This window comes from Dermacentor andersoni, chromosome 8, assembly GCF_023375885.2.
Source record: "Dermacentor andersoni chromosome 8, qqDerAnde1_hic_scaffold, whole genome shotgun sequence".
In the NCBI taxonomy this organism is placed as follows: domain Eukaryota; kingdom Metazoa; phylum Arthropoda; class Arachnida; order Ixodida; family Ixodidae; genus Dermacentor; species Dermacentor andersoni.
In genome coordinates, this window is record NC_092821.1 from 118789789 (window position 1) to 118806989 (window position 17201).

The 17201-nt window shown below is 46.2% G+C and overlaps 1 protein-coding gene across 1 annotated transcript in view; it reads left to right on the top strand.

The window, feature by feature from the left end:
- Positions 1-519: 519 nt before the first annotated feature.
- The window catches only part of LOC126529435 (phospholipid-transporting ATPase ABCA3-like), a 30523-nt gene continuing 13841 nt past the window's right edge, over positions 520-17201 (top strand). The window contains exons 1-5 of the mRNA XM_055069625.1: positions 520-692; positions 2789-3060; positions 5082-5476; positions 8034-8159; positions 15524-15769. Of these exons, the coding sequence (XP_054925600.1) occupies positions 2912-3060; positions 5082-5476; positions 8034-8159; positions 15524-15769 (916 nt within the window). The 5' untranslated portion in view covers positions 520-692; positions 2789-2911. The remainder of the gene's footprint in view (positions 693-2788; positions 3061-5081; positions 5477-8033; positions 8160-15523; positions 15770-17201) is intronic.

Here is a 17201-nt window from a genome sequence, read left to right on the forward strand (position 1 = left end):
GCTTAGTGCATCAGTTTAGTCCGCTTCGGATGCAGCCTTAGGTGCTCTTTAAAGAATCGTGATATCTTTATTTGCTCTTTTACAGATTTATAAACTTGATAGTCTCGATTTTTGAAATGTCGAGGTTTTCAACGATTTTTCTACGTAACAAGTTATCGTAACATTTCTAGCTGCGCCATAGCAGTGTTGCAATTCAAATTACAATTCCGCCATCACGTAGCAAAGATGTTACGACTCGACGTCGTAAATACCCCTGTTAATGAAAGCGTGCAGCCTTTCGACGTTGCTAATTGGAGTACGTTGAGATTCGAGCGACCCTTGTAAATATAACGTGATCCGCTAGCGCGTTGTTGTGACATTGGATGGTTAGTCGAACGGACAATGTTCTAAATTCTCAGTCATTGTTAGTTGTTCACCGAGAGCATTAGGCTTGCGCGGAAAAACGTGTGCAGAGCTTGTATTGCACGTATTTACTCATTGTGACGCTTGTCGTAATAAACATTGCTGCACGCTACCCGCCTCCAGGGGAGGAGGTCGTCGGCGTCTTGTGTAGGCCGGCGTCCAAGCAGGACCGGACGCTGGCACGCTGCTTCTACGCGTTGTTCGTCAAGCGTTGGACGTTCGTGACTCGGAGCTGGGGCATCATCTTCGTGTCATTCGTTTTGCCACTGTTGCTGCTGTCGATACATCAGGTGATGGCTAATTTGCCTTGTACAAACACCAACGGTGGGGCGGGAAAATGTTCCTCCATAAATTAAATACGGAATTGTTCTCGACAAGGCGCTTCCGCCGCCATGCACTCACACGAGGTCTTCCCAGCGAATGCCACCACCAAGGTACCCTTGTGAGAACTGCAACTGCTCCTTGCATCTTGGTTGGTGCGCGATTCGCAGAAAATAAACAGTAGTGCTATTGCTCACCATGGCTGCAGATACACCGACGCAGCGGGAGTCAAATCGGTGCTGTGGTGACAGTGTAAGCCGCACATTCGTGCGAAAAAATGCACGTGGGACAGGTGCATAAAAAACTGCGTGATAGCAACTGGAGTGGCAATAGTTGAACTGGCAGTAGTCAGTACTGCGGGTCTTCAACAATGCTTGATTGCGTGCATGGTGCGTTGTGATAATGAGTGTGGACAGTCTGCTCTCACTAAAGCTATGGCACACGCCATATGACTGCTTCGTGTGAAGTCTTCTGCGCCGACAAAGCAGAGAACGTCGATGGCGCCTGCAAGCGGCGCATTGGCTCAGTCTCGCTTTGTGCGTCAGCTTAGCGTATATGAGAGGCTACGGGCACGTAGAAGCTAAGCACGCTAACGTCCGCAAGCCCACGCACATAGGCATACGCTGATCGGTTCATTGACGGGCATGTGCCAGTTTGGATTCAGTCGCAGTTAGCGTGAAGAATCTGTCAATCCTAACGCGAATCACTCGATACTTCATATCAGGCACTTCGCGGTAGGGAGGTTCCCGTCTAGCCACATTTCAGGTCTCAACTATTTCTCCTAACCCCATAGCACACTGCTCTATTTGGCCACAGACGGAGGCATAGTTGGCATTCAGCCGACTGGTGCTTTAAGATGATTGTTGTATGCATGACACTGCGTAAGAGCGATTAGCCTAGAAAAGTGACAGCTCCTACCTTGGTTTACATTCAATCATAGACACATGAATGGAACACATTACTTAATGTGAACCTTTCAGCTGTTGTTCGCGTGGTTGCCAGTGTTGTTCGCGTGGGTCAATGCACATGGTAAGATGCGTGCAAATCCCAGATTGCACCAGTTTCCCACATACGTTTATTAGGTGGTAACTACGGCTTTCAGATCCTGTGTGGCGTACTGCCTTCCGGACCGGTCCATGTCGTAACGGAACAGGTCCACAGGCTTCTTTCCCCGCCTGAGTACAATCTGTTATGTCAACACTGTAGCCGTTGTCTTTATTGTATCGCTGCCGTTGTCAGACCATAGTGTTAACCTCTCCGGCATCCTGCCGCTGTCACAAAAAAAAAAGGAAAGACGATTGTGTCGAAGACAAATTTGCTCGCCTTATACGGACTCCTTCTGCCATTCGATCCCACTTCGCGGACTTAGTGGCTATTGTGTTGTGCTGCTAAGCACGAGGTCGCGAATTCGAATCCCGCCCACCGCCGCGGCATTTGGATGGGGGCACAATGCGAAAACACAACCATGTACTTAGATTTAGGTGCACGTTAAAGAACCCCAGGTGGTTCAAATTTCGGGAGTCCCCAACTACGCGTGCCTCATAATCAGATCGTGGTTTTGGCACGCAAATATACATAATTTATTTTTACGCTTCGTGGAACTCTAACCGATGTTAGATAGCGAGCTCCTACGAAATCTTCTGTGCAGCGCTGATTGCAATGCTTCGTGCGGCATGCATAAAATTCTGTTACTTCATTAGCTGGCCTAGAGGATTGAAGATGCGATCACTCATGGCCACTTAAGAAAAAAATGGTTTGCAGGTCGTACGTAAGCCGTACGGGTACCTTGTTAAGTATTGACCAAATGATTCTCTCTCTGTCCAAGAGAAAAATATACACTGAATTGAATTGAATTGAAAAAATTATAAAGGCAGAGACGTTCTGGATACTTTACGGTGTGCAGTAAGGACACTAAAACGTCTGTCTTATTAAAAAGGCACACTCAGTGAGCGCAACTTCATCATCGATGCCTGACCTGGCCATAAAAATTTCCATCAATCCCTTCACTGTATCTTCGCCACTCTGGGAGATGTGCCTGGATCGACTGTGCAGCATTTTCACACAGGCCGCAGCGAAGCGGAATCAGTCGCAAGACGACGCCAAGCTGTACCACCTGTCCAAGCCGACAGAGATTCGCCTGGCGTACCACTTTCCCGGCTATACCGTCGTACTGCAGGAATCAGAATCCATGGCCAACTTGAGCCGGGCGCTGCAGGTTCTCATAGAAGCCGAAGGTTGCAACGTCCGCCTGGTGCCGGACGTGAACGACCTAGTCATGGACGACTTGGCGACCTACGTGCATACCTACCCGATGATTATTGTCCTAGAACCAGACCGGTGAGATCATCCATAGAGGCGGGTCGGCATGCTGGTTGTTGATGTCGTGGAGGGTTTAGAGGGCGCAGCATGACGGGAACGAAGCGAGCGCAGTCAGATCATCTATACATTGTGTGTTCCACGCTTTACAGCAAAAGTGTACGTGAAAGTTGTAGAACCGCGCTCATTTGTGGTCGGTATGGAGCGTCATTATAGAACATCAAGCGACGCACCGAAGCGGCCTCATGATGCAGACCATCGGAATGCGCAGCCGGTCGCCGCCGTCCGTGTGCTAACACGAAGTAAGAAAGTAATATAGGAGAGAGCTCTAAAACAAGGCGGCCAGCCTTTGCAAGTAAACTCTCCGCGGAGCCGTTCTCTTCGCACTTTTCCCTCACGGTATCGGCCGCGCACGTTACTTCTGGGACTAGGGATCATCATCATCATCATCATCATCATCATCATCAGCCTGGTTACGCCCACTGCAGGGCAAAGGCCTCTCCCATATTTCTCCAACAACCCCGGTCATGTACTAATTGTGGCCATGTCGTCCCTGCAAACTTCTTAATCTCATCCGCCCACCTAACTTTCTGCCGCCCCCTGCTACGCTTCGCTTCCCTTGGAATCCAGTCCGTAACTCTTAATGACCATCGGTTATCTTCCCTCCTCATCACATTACTAAGAATATTGAGCGGGAATGTTGGACCAACGCTACTTTTTAATGGGCAGTCCTGCCGTAGTTATGCTTGCAGAAGGGGAGCAACTAAAGCCTACCGCGCGCTATAGGAAGTGACGATCACGTGTTGGGCCGATAACGTGTGGCTTCAATCGCGTAGCGCTATGCTGTCGCATATTCTAGGGAGCCTACGTGCTACGGAGCTTGCATGTAGGCTACCTAGCATAACATTTCTTTCATTCATGACTAAGGACGTGCAGAAAAGTAGCCTGCGTCCCAATGCCGAAGCAACGGAATCGCAAAGCCGGCACAACACGCAGCCGGACAGTGTTGTCTGTAGAGCCGGCGCAGCGTACGCGAACATGTTAGCCATACCGGAAAATATGGATGTATTTTGGTCTGACATATTGAACCATTCGTCTCGCCCTCTTGAACTTTCCTGATCGTGGTTTCTACTGCTCCTGTCATGTCGAATAACTCAACAGTAGAACGGCGGGCCCGACGGTGGCGTCAAACCTAGGTCAACCGGCATAACATTCCCATGCTCAAACCATTCAGTCAGAGCACCGTGATGGGAATGGAACAGCTCGATCAGAACGCAGAGGTATTTTGTTATACCACCTCAGCTTAGTTCCCGCAAGCACCATGACAAGCTAATGTACCGCTGTCGCTCCACTTAGACGGTGCTTTATATTCGTCTTGATTCCTTCTGCAAGAACAGCGATAGGGGTCTTTGGCGGCGCAAGGATCTTACACTCTTAAAGTGGGCAGATTTCATCTTTAACAAATTCCGTATCAATCTAATAACAGGCGACATTATTCCTTTTCAAACGGCCACAACGCCGAAACGCGCCCTGAAGCCACATAATGTTGTTACAGCTGGAAGAACTCCCGGCACATTGATTGCTAGAGGCGACCGTCGCTGGACGCGCACATCTTGTGCATTCAGCTAAAGAAAAAAAGAGGATGAGAGTGCCATTGAAAGCCACCAACATGTGAGGACGTAAGTGGAGGCGGAGAGCGCAGAAATAGACTGGGCCCCATTTATCGCCAGGACATTGTTTGGCCATGCCATATGCATTGCAATATAGGATAGTCGGCGCTTCTGTATATCTTACTCCGTCGTGCTACCGTAAGTGTAGAGAACACACATCAGCTTCTGTCTCGCCTCGTGGACGGTGAGCCTGAATGTCCGAGGTTCGATCCCACGGACCCGTACGTCGCATCACCCACAATTCACACAGCATTGACCAATAAGTGTCCCAGCAGCGCATCACCAGATGCTACCTCGAAGCTCTCGCTATTTAGACTTCATTTGTCGCGTTTATACGGTTTCTATGCACGTTTATTTTCATAACACTCGCAGAATCCGTTTCATGGTCGACACGAGGAACTGGGCCACCTTGCCAGTGCTTCTGAACCTCGCGGACACGGCGATGCTGCGCTTGCTGACGCGTCAACCGACGGCCCGCATCGCTGCCCAGGTTGCTCAGCTGAAGTTGCCTGACACGACGCTGTTGAGTACTCTGGCAGCTTGGATGATCGACGGCTTCTCGTACGCCCTGGCCTTCTCGGCGTTCGCCGCGTTTCCAGCCGCCGAGAGGTTGGGAGGTGCTCGCGACGTTCAGCTCATGACCGGTTTGACGGGCAGCTTTTACGTGCTGTCGCACTTTGCTTTCGACTTTCTTCTCCATGTTGCCTTCGTCGGTCCGTGGTGCCTGATCTCCTACGTCCTCGGTGGAATCCAGACGGACACTTGCAGTGAGTTCACTCGCTGTTGTCACTTTGAATGGATGCTAAACAAGAACAACAACAAGAGCGTCATCAACAAACCTATGCTTCAGCAATACAAAAAGAAAATGTGCTGAACGGATCGGCTCGGATTGTTGACGTAGGGGAATAGCCAAACACTTTCACAAAGCTTTATTAAAGGACAGATGCACTTATCAAGGCGTGCACATCTTTACAGGGAGGAAAGCTAGGGAAAGTTTGGTACATCAAATCGTAATTTTGACGCGATAGAGTCAAGGGTCCTGTGTCGCAAAAAAAAACATTCAGTGTCGGTGTCGGACGCTGTTTTGCGAAAAATCAATCTGAACCACAACCACGCAGGCACTCCACCTGGCGCGGAGGTGTTGCTGAACTAATTGAATTCCTCGAAGTGAAATGTGTCAGAAAATTTTTTAAGTGCGACTTAAACACAACTTACAGACGTGAGAGCGTCGGATTGTAATATTAACATATCAGAAAAATAACTCTGTTACGTGGAAACTCAAACGCAAACCCCTTCCCCAGCGTTTAATTCGACCATTAATAGAGAGGCGCGGCCGGTTCGGTATTTACACTTGTACATGCATTCAAGCGCCAATATTCTCTCGTGCACCGCATGTGCACGGTATGTTCCTTCACAAGCGCTCCACCGCCGCATATAAACCGCGTTGTGAGCACGCACCATAATTTATACATTCAGGTGCCACAATGCTCCCGTGCACAGCATGTGCAGAGTATGCTCCTTCACAAGCACGCCACCACAGCATATAAACAATGTTGTATGCTCACACCATGATTTATAGATTCAGGCGCCACAATTTTTTGCATGACAGTACGTGCGCAGGTTGCTCCTGCACAAGTGCTCCACCACAGCATATAAACCACGTGGTGAGCTCACACCTTGGTTTATACATAGAGTCGCCACAATTTTTTGGAACGACAGTACGTGCGCGGGTTCCGGCTGCACAGGTGCTCTACCACAACGTATAAACCACGTTGTACCTTACACCATAATTTATACATTCAGATGCAACAATTCTCTCGTGCACAGCATGTGCGAGGTGTGCTCCTTCACAAGTGCTCCACCACAGCCTATAAACCACGTTGTTCCTTGCTCCCCGATTTGTACATTCAAATGCCAATATTTTCTCGTGCGCAGCATGTGCGGGCTATGCTCCTTCACATGCGTCCTACCACAGCATATAAAGCACGTTGTGACATTACACCATGATTTATACATTCAGGCGCCACGATTTCTTTGCAAAAGGGTACGTGGGCAGGTTGCTGCTGCACAAACGCTCAACCAGAGCATTTAAACTACGTACCGTACAGCATAATGTACACATTGAGGTGGCACAATTCTCTCGCACTACAGCACACGCAGGAATGCTGCTTCACAAGTGCTCCTACACAGCATACAAACCACGCTGTACCTTATACCGTTAATTATGCAATCATGGGCCACAATTCCTGCACGACAGCAGCTGTGGGACGATGCTTCTGCAGAAGTCTAGCACCACAGCATCTAAACCATGTTGTAACTTCCACCGTGATTTAGCATTTGGGTGGTACCGTAATTTTCCGATACAGCATGTGCGTCTCAAAGAGCAACAATAGCGTTAAGCGAGAAACGCAGCCGACAACTGTCTCTCGTGAGAGGACATTCACTTTCCATTGGAGGCTTCCTATCGCCAGTGAGAATGTTCCCCCTACCAAAACTGGCGAAGGAACCGAAAACAGCTATCTTACTTTAAAAAGCCACTCTTTCTTTCTAGAAAAAGACTTGGTACGTCACAAAAAATTAGTGACGTTGCACTTCGCGTATGCGGGTAACACGTAGGCGTGTGGGCGCCGTTCATTTTTTTGTGCATATCGTGTAAAATGTTTGTGCGCACATACCCAAAGGATCACGCACAAAGCACGCGACCCAAACAGGCTATCGAGGAAATCCGTCAAGATTTTGGTGGCGCCCGTGTGAGGCCGGGCATTCTGTTGGGTCACGCACTTCTGTGCTTCGCGCAAGACACTGCGATGGGCTTGCAAACGGGTTTCACGCTGGTGAAGAGTTTCTAAGTCCTGCCGTCCTCGCTCATGCACCCGTATTGCCGCAAGCCGACCCGCAGTTTCTCGGGAGTTTCCTGGGAACCTCGTGGCTATTTCCGGACTTGTAAGTTTATTCTTGCAAGTTTATCTAGTCGGCATAACCACTTTACTTAATTGCGCTCTTCTTATTTTACTCATGTGTTTTGTATATTTGGCGCTTCAATTTTGAACATTCTGAATTGTTGAACAGTTTTTTTACGAGAGACGTAAATAAATATTTGCTCTTTCTTCCTTCAAATATATAGTGTTTATTAAGATTGGCTACCGATGAAAACGAATTTGAGGTTTCCTTTTTTTTTTTATTAACGTTTCATCAAGTACAGCTTCCTCTGAAGGCTTATCTCGGTGATTGAGGGCCGGAGGCTGGTGTTGCGTACTTTACCCTACCGTTTTACGCCTGTGATTTCTAACTTCGCTGTGTTTTGCCTGTTTTCGCCTTTTGCAGTTCTCATCTTTGCCACGTTCGTGCTGTCTGCTCCCGCGATGATAGGTACGGTGTACCTGATCTCGGAGCGGGCGCTGACAGAATTGGGAGCTATGTACAGCGCGTTCCTTTGGATTTATTTGCCTGGTAAGACGCTCTCCGAACATGAGGAAAAGAAACCAGATCACTGCACTTTAGTGTTTTCTCGAACGCAGCTATAATGAACAGGTTCATCTGCAGTTAAAAATAGCCCGTGAGTTATTCATTCGGTATACGCAGTCAGAGGAAATCTTAGCTGGTTTTGTTGCGCATGTTTCCATGTACATGTTGTGCATAATGCGTTCTTCAAAGTTTACTACAAATTAACAACTTGTCCAAGTTCGCACATTGTTAAAACCCGAATTCGTCTATGACAAAGCATTGCGACATTTTTGGTCTGTTTCTTTATATACGGGGTTTCTGCCCAACGGAGAAAATACACAAGCAGCGAGAAATGCTGCGCTTTGTAGCCAATCACTTGTTGTCTTTCCTTTAAGCTCGTTCCCATAGTCAGTAACAAGAGATTTATTCATGCTCGAGATTTTGTCGCCCACTCACAGCCCACTTGCCTCAATATCTACACAGTATCGTTAGAGCAGACGCACCGTTAGAAAAAAAAAACGAAATATCAATGAAAATATATCTTAACGCTACTTTCAAAGATGTTTCCGATAAATTTCCTTCATACAAAGCCGCTGCCAGCTGCCTTATCACGTTGGCAGCAGACGCCCCGCGTTCTGTATCAAATGTACCATTTGTTATGAGGAGGTTATTGTAGATCAGAGATCAGTATCGGTTGGTAAGTTTCGTGCGTTCGATATAAAAAAAATCGCTGAAGCTCCCTGAACGGCAATTATGCGCGATGTGTGCACCGTTACATTCTGCTTCAGCTTACTTCTGCTGCTGTTCTCGAAAGAGTAATGGCTGAGTATGCATACGGAATTAAAGACAATGTATTTACATATACTCACTCACGTTGTTTTGTATTTCACATACCACATTTCATATACGTAGCCTTCTTTTTCGCTCATGTGTGCGTCTTGTGCTTCTTCCTGGTGTTTCCTCTTGTACGTATTTGGTCCTAGTATATTGAGTACGGTTCTATGGGTGCCCATGTACGACACGGAACTTAGTGTTTTGACGTAATGGATATCACGCACGTGGACATAACCAATGAGTCCTCCTTGTGTTGTGGTAGGCACATAGTCGTCAGTGGAAGGTTTTAGCCCGAACAATTTATTGAAGTGGTGCGGCAATCATCTTTTTTTGGCTTTGATACGCCCGCGTTGAAATCTCCCGCATTACTCACTACAGTAATGGGCGTTGTCTTTTAAAAACATGCGTATGTCATGCACTGCAGAGAGCGGTGTAAGCGAGAGAGAGAGAAAAACTTTTTCACTCGTCATGGAGAGTAGTGGACCCCCGTGGCGGTACCTTCAGTCCAGGGTCCCAGCAGTGATGGCAGCACTTTCGGCTTTGGTGATAAGCTTTCGCTGATCTTCCAATACCGAGCTGGCCTGCATGATCTCCAGCTGCTCGTGTTTTCCGTTTATTAGGTGAGCCGGTAAGACGAAACGGTGTGTCACATTAATAGATATGCAACATATTTGGATGGCGGACGCATCTGATAGCCGTCCTGCGGCACAAGAATTCGAGGGACACTTAGTAAGGATGCGAAAACATTGCGACCACGTCAGCGGAAGCGCGGTGACATCCGATGGCGCCACTGGTGGAGCCACGTGACTCGAGCAGCCACGTCAGGAGAAGCGCTGCTACGTCACGTGACCGACGGTGTTGATCAGAAGTGGCGTGCAACGCAAAATCGTGGGTTCGACTCGCACCAAAGGCCGTGGGTTCGAGGTACATAACTATGTATTAATTTCGCCTTGACAGCAAAGCTCGTGGGTTCGACTCCCACCAACTGTTGGAGATTAGAGTGCCGTAATTTTACTTTCTTTACTGTACTTTATCTAACGTCACCTTAACACCAAATGTCAGGAGTCCGACTCCCACCAAATGTCGAAGATTCGTAGCTTAACGCCAAAGGTGTGGGTTCTGCTGCCACCAAGGGTCAAGGGTTCGTACCCTTTTTACGCTATTGTGTTCATGCCGACAACGCTGGATTTTCCGCCTCGTAAGCCATATAAAGTTTCCGTAATAATAATGGCCCTCACAGAAACACAACACAGCATCATTACCGGCGAAAGCAGCTAACTTGTGGATGCCACACGGACAAGTTCTCTAAAGTTCCTCTTCGACCGCAATGACGCATCTGTTTTATTTCCAACGCTAGTCGACGCCACCTCGGCAAGGCAATGCAGAAGCAGCCCAGCTCCACAGCCATGTTTGGCCACCCTTACCCATTTGCCGAAGTTTTTGCTCCGCCAATGAAGTCCCGGGAGAAATGCCACCGTGTGCAATCAACGCTTTCATTCTTCCTTCCTTGGCAGCAACCACGTGGCGTCAACCAGGCAATGCGGAAGCCTCTCTTGTATATCGCTAGATGGCACCACCCGCGCGTTTGCTTTGCAACGTCATAGTCCACGACTTTTCGGGTTTGAGTTTTTCATCCGTCCCTAACGGACGTCTGATAGGCGATGCAGAAGCCTCCAATGTTCATAGCCACGTACAGGAATGCTTCGCTGCGGGTTGGTCTTTAGGTCAAACAGTGAGGATGCCATCGTGTGCAACGACTGCTTTTCGTACTTGCTGTCTCCGGCAACCAGTAAGTACATGCACATACTTAGCGCCTATAGCGTTGTCCGAGAGGTCCGAATCGATTCGCAGTCTCACATTAGAGCGCGACACATTACGAGATGATGGGTTTGGCACTAACAACTCGGTAATTGCTTTTTTTTTTTTAATTTCACTTGGAATCCCGAAAGGATACATGCAGATTCTACAAGGTTTTCCTTCGGGTGGCGAATCGATTCGATATCTTGTAAAGAACTGCGCAAACGGACGGGATTAGAGGAAATTAAAGCAAAGGACAGGCATGTCCATCTTTTGTCTTCCTTTTTTTTTTATCGTCCTGCTCGCAACTGCTGCTTTTCAAACATGCTCAATCTCTCATGCTGTGTGTATGTTTTTCTATTCGGGGTGTTTTTTTTTTTTACCGTACAGATATTTTTAAAAAATCGTCTATCTCAAACAGCGTAATTGGAGTCCTCGACGTCGATCACACGAAGCGGCGGGTTTACGCGCACTAGCAATCAAGATGCATAATCGACTAATAAACGAAAACTCGCGCATTACCCATTTAATTAAATTACAGTACGTATTGCAATAACTGATTGTAGGAGGTTGGTTTGCAAGGAATAGCCACTAGGAAAAAGTTATATGGATCGCATGGGCTTTCAGATATACGCCGTGAAACTTGCCGTAAAAATAGACCATTGTTACAGTTTTTTTTTTTTTTTTTTTGAGCGGACGGCTGTTTTGTGTATAAAACAGAAAAGTAACTGGTACGGCCATGTATATCGTCGCACACTTTGGAAATGAATATCCCGAAACTCGTGCCATCCTGAAAATGTTTTTCCAAATGGATACACCTATCGAACTCACCGGCTAACTTTCGTAAATTACAACATGTCGCGTAGTAGCGATGGTAAAGAACGCAGTAGCAATACTGCGAATGACGAAACTAACATTTACTGGGCCAGCCTGTTCGCACAAAAATAGGATACGCTCAAAGCACAGCGATAGCGACAAACACAGTCGGCGATCGTCCAAATCTGATCTGCCGGTCAAGCGCATCGGCTATTATACATGAGTCATCGAAGGTTCCAGAGTAGTCGGTGCTACCTGCGTGTCATCCAGAAAGTTAACGTCGCACATGCAGCCAGCTTCCAGAACCTTTGGTGACAACAGACAGCAGATAGAACCATCGACGACATTCGAAATACTCTCGATACATGCGGACGCGTCCCGCGCTAAGCGATAACATTCGTTAAACGCTGAAAAGCTGTCACCCGAATTGGATAAACAAATTGACGCGTCAGTATGTGCCCTACCATAATAAATTAAAAATAGGATATGTTACCTTTTGTTAATTGGTTGGTTATGCTTTATTTCTCGTGCAAGTAATGCCCGCGTATTTGGGGGGTCCAACTCAACAAGAGTTTAGAGTTACGATATCTGCCACCACCGCTTTTTCAAAAATCTGTTTGGTTTAAAGAAGAAAGAAATCAAAATTCAAATCAAATCAAATGTTTATTTCCACCATGTGCATTACAGATGGAGGACAACGGAAGAAAAGCTGCCAGTAGGCGGCTTGACGAGTCCGCAGCCCTACGTAACGAGCGGCGTTTGGGCATCAGCAATGAAAAACAGTCAATAAACAAATGTAAACACTTGATCAGTGCAGAACAAAAGTAAAACACAATGATTCGAAAACATTGAAACAAACAAATAAATAAATAAATAACTGCCAGGATAAGTAAATCAGCTTTCTTCTTCTGCAAACACAGATCTAAGTTTAGCAGTGGAACAAATAAATAAGTCAAAATTAGTAGATTTATAATAGTTTAACAGTGATGGCAAAGAATAACGTAGATGTTCCATGCCAGAGGGCAAGCGCGGTGCAATAACGTTCCAATATTGTCCATGTCTGGTACCATAATAGTGCTCATGTTTTTCTAATTGTGCCAGTTTACATAGGTTAGGTACGTTATATCTCACTTCATACTTAAATCTAGCACTTAAACGGCAGAGGTACAATTTATAAGCCGTGATAACATGCGCTCTATGGAAAAAATCTGCAGTTGTTACATTAAAATAAGCATTGTACTCGTGGCGTAGGTATCGTTCCTGCATAACGTAAATTTTTTGTAGGTTCGAAAATGTAGTTGTACCCCAGACAAGTTGGCAGTAGTTAACATGTGCATAGAAAAGAGAATTATAAATAAGTATTTTAAGTTTTGCAGAAAGAATGTATCTGAGACGACCAATTATTTCAGTTATTCAAGCACGGTTTGTTACTATAGTGAATCCACATCGGATTCCCAGGACATGGGTGCAGTAAATGTCACACCGAGGCATTTAAATGGTCAACAATATCTACAGGATGAGAGTTTAAAATAATATCGGCATGAGGAGGGACTGGCTTGTCCTTGGCCTGAAAGATCACTGCTTTTGTTTTATTTTCCTTAATCTTCATAGAGTTATAGGAGGACCAATGTTGTAGCTGAACTATAGTATCATTACAATTAGAGATAAGGTGGTCGACGTTACCACCAGAAAGAAATATGGTAGTGTCATCTGCATATATAATAAATTTTGCATTCTGATTAATATTAACAATATCATTTATATATAGGTTAAATAGCGAGGGCCCCAATATGCTGCCTTGTGGGAGACCACAATGCAGGGGAAGAACTTGTGATCGTGAGTTATTGATTTGGACAACTTGTCGCCGATGGGACAAATATGACCGCAGTAAATGTAACCCACACCCACGTATACCATAAATATACAACTTATCCAGCAAAACTTCATAATTCACCAAGTCTTAAAGAATTATGCCTTGGAGAAGTCGACAAATAAGCCAATCACTATTTTCTTGCTTTCCAATTTTGTTAAAATATATTCCTTTTGGTGAAGCAAGGCTAGTTCTGTTAGCATGTTCTTCCGGAACCCAAATTGGTGAGGTGTTAATACATTAGAGCTTTCAACGAAGTTCAAGACTCTACAGTGAATTATTTTATCGAGAGTCTTTGAAAAAATTGGCAAGACAGATATCGGTCGGTAATTACCCAAGTCATTTCGATTCCCCTTTTTAAAGAGCACTACTACTTTGGCAATTTGCATTTTTATTGAAAATCTTGATGTAGTCAGACAGGTATTAAGTATATTCCCAAGAACTGGGGCAATTACGTCTACGACATATTTCACAGGTTTTATTTCAATTTCGTCGATATCTCTACTGCTGCTGTTTCTTAAATTTGTGATTATTGAAATCACTTCGTGTACTGTGACTGGCTGCAGAAATAAAGACTTATCATTCCTCATGTTCACATATTGACATGCATCTGGAGAACTACCCTATGTACTCACGTTTGTAAAGAAAGCATTGAAAGCATCAGCCAGATCCGCCCCATGCAAATCATTACCTTTAATGGTAAGCTTCAATGGCAAGTTAACATTAAACACCATAGAAATGCATTGGCATTATATAGCACTTCGCTGACGTCCCGGATCCATGATTTGAACCCCAACCCACTGCATTGCAAAGTGTTCAAGATCTCTCTCGACGCATGTAATGCATTTTCGAAAAGCGAAGTGCAATTTACGGCGGTCTAGAGCAACGCACTGTCAATTCCTTGGTATATATATATATATATATATATATATATATATATATATATATATATATATATATATATATATATATATATATATATATATATATACGTTAACTTGCCATTGAAGCTTACCATTAAAGGTAATGATTTGCATGGGGCGGATCTGGCTGATGCTTTCAATGCTTTCTTGCTTTCATATATATATATATATATATATATATATATATATGCCGCAACTGACGGTGACCAACAGAGGCTACCAGGATCTGCTAGTTCAAGAGGCACTTGTAGTTTGAAGACGCCGGTGCGGAAAAACGAGTACTTTATTTCCGATGTTTACCCTGGGGTCCGCCTTTCTTCAGCGAATACATGAAATGGTAAGGCGTCGTGCTTAAATGCGTACATGGCAAAAGAAAGAAAGAAGGAATGAAACAAAGAAGGAAACCAACCACGGTATGGTTGTTGGAACAGGTTCGTGGAGCAAGAAATACAACCGAAGCGCTGTTTACAAAGAGACGATGCCTGGCTAAAAAAGGAAACAAGGAAAAAGTGACAACTATGACAGCGGACATATTTTTGCTATAAGGAGCTTGGAGCCCTGACGAATCATCCAGTGTACGCATGTCAAATGTAAAGCGCTTCCCAACGTGGATTGCTCTCCGCTGGGGTCCGGCCTTCTTCAGGGAATACATAAAACGTAGAGTGTATATATAGTGAACTATAGTATCATTACACTATATACACACACACAACGAAAGAGGTCTCCTAGCTAACATTAGCCAAGCTGTTCAACGAAAAATGAAGATTTAAAATACATTGAGCAAAACAGAACTATAAGATCTACGGTGTTCGATCATCAGAACTACGCCGCCCGAACACCGAAAGCCGTATGATTGTGTCATGCAGGGTGCTTTTTTTTTTCAATCTTCATCTTCGTTGAGCAGCTCCGCAAAAGTTAGCGGGGACACGCCGTATTTATGCGCATACGCACATAAATTCTCTTATAAGCTCTCCCGTCCCCTCTCAACTTCTCACACGTATCCGATTTCACACAGTCTTTCTTGCCTGCTTTGACGCTCCTAGCGCTAATCAATTAAGAAAAAAAAACGCGCTAAATGTATAAACACTAAAAAAGACACTACTATAATAAATGTGCACGTTTGCTTGCAGGTTTTGTATTCTTCTGGCTCTACACTCTTTCCGCTTTCCTTGGCCTGCCTGGGTTCGATTACGTGTCAGCCCTTTTCCCACCGTGGGCACTGCTGTCCTGCTTCATGAAGATCTCTTACGCTGACACCGTTGTAAAGCTGTGCGACCAGCATAGGGCCGTGCCGTCGCGGGCGGTTCGTCCGGTGGCCGCGCCCGCCCCCCGAGCGTCCTTCAATTGGCGCTCCATCTTCGCGACTGGGAAAGGAGGTGATGCTCCCTAGCATATTTCAAACCTGGACGCGTTTTTACAATTCCTAGTCCGTACAGCGGGGCGTGGCGCTTTTGGCGGCACTCGACGTTTCTGCTCAGGCGCGAGTAATAGCGGGTGCGAGAAAGAAAATCTGGGGCCTTTGCTCCTTGAATATGTGACTCTGCCTAGGCACTACGGTGGAGAAGTTGCTTTGTGCGAGTAGCGTGCGTTTGTCCCTAGGTGTGCTGGCATGGCGGAGGGGGTTCGGGTTTGTTTACGCTCCGCCGCTGACTGCCCGCGCGGTGAGGCAGTGGGCACGGACGCCCATTTGGTGATCACTGTCTCTGAAGGGGCAAGGTTCTGACTGGTGTTGCATAAGTCCCGAGTCACTTTGTTAGTCGCGACGATAGATTGCATTTGTGCCCTCCTGGATTGCAGATCCAGGAGGGCACATGTAACCGGCTAACGGAGGCCTCAAGAGAGCACCTGAGGTTATATTAAAGCAGGCGGCGCAGGATCTCCGGGGCACCTAAGCGGTAGCGGGGTGATCAAAGCTGGAAGCAGGTTGTGTCCCCGTTGCAGCTTTGGTGACCTGGAGGCGCCGCCAATAATGCGCAATAGTGACACGTTGTTTTAATTCGGAAACAACACAATTGAATAAATATACTTGTGTCTAGCCGCCAAATTGCGATGCTAGGTTCAGCACTACCGCGCCCCGCGAATTCTGCCGGCGCGCCTAGGGACAAGCGCATACAACACGCGCTAAGAAATTCCTCCGTAGTGCCTAGGCAGAGTCGAATATTCAAGGAGCAAAAGTCCCCACATTTCCTCTCTCGCACCCGCTCTTACTCGCGCATGCATGCAAACGTTCATCGTCTCCGCAAGTGCCACACCCCCTTGTACCTACTAGCAATTGGAAATACGCAACCCCGGGCCGCGTAGAATGAAAAGGCTCGATAGGAGTAGGTGAGTAGGTGAGTCAAAAGGTGAGATGAAGTAGGTGAGATGAAAAGGAGTAGGTGAGTCACACGGCAAGACATCAACGACGCGAGATAGAGACGTGAATAAAGACCACGTACAGTCGAGTGCAAAAGATTAAGGACCAGAGGTGGCGCTAGTTTATTTTCTTTCTTCGCAGCCGAGGCGTAAAAGCTGAAATCAAGTGGTACTGCCTACGTGCGCCTGCTTGACAAGCGTCATGCATTAGTGCAATTTCACGTTGCATGGCTGTGCTAGAAGCAAAACCTCTTTGCTGGTGTCGTGGTGTCTGAACTTCTGCACTCGACTGTACCTTGTGTTCTTTGCATGTTTTTTTAGCGGTGTTGGTTTCCAGAGGCACGAAAAATATAACTAAAAAGGATGCCTGACTCGCTTGCTGGAACGAATGTATTACTTGATCAAATTGCTCCCACGTTTTGGATAACTTGTATCGTCTGCTGAGAAGCGCAG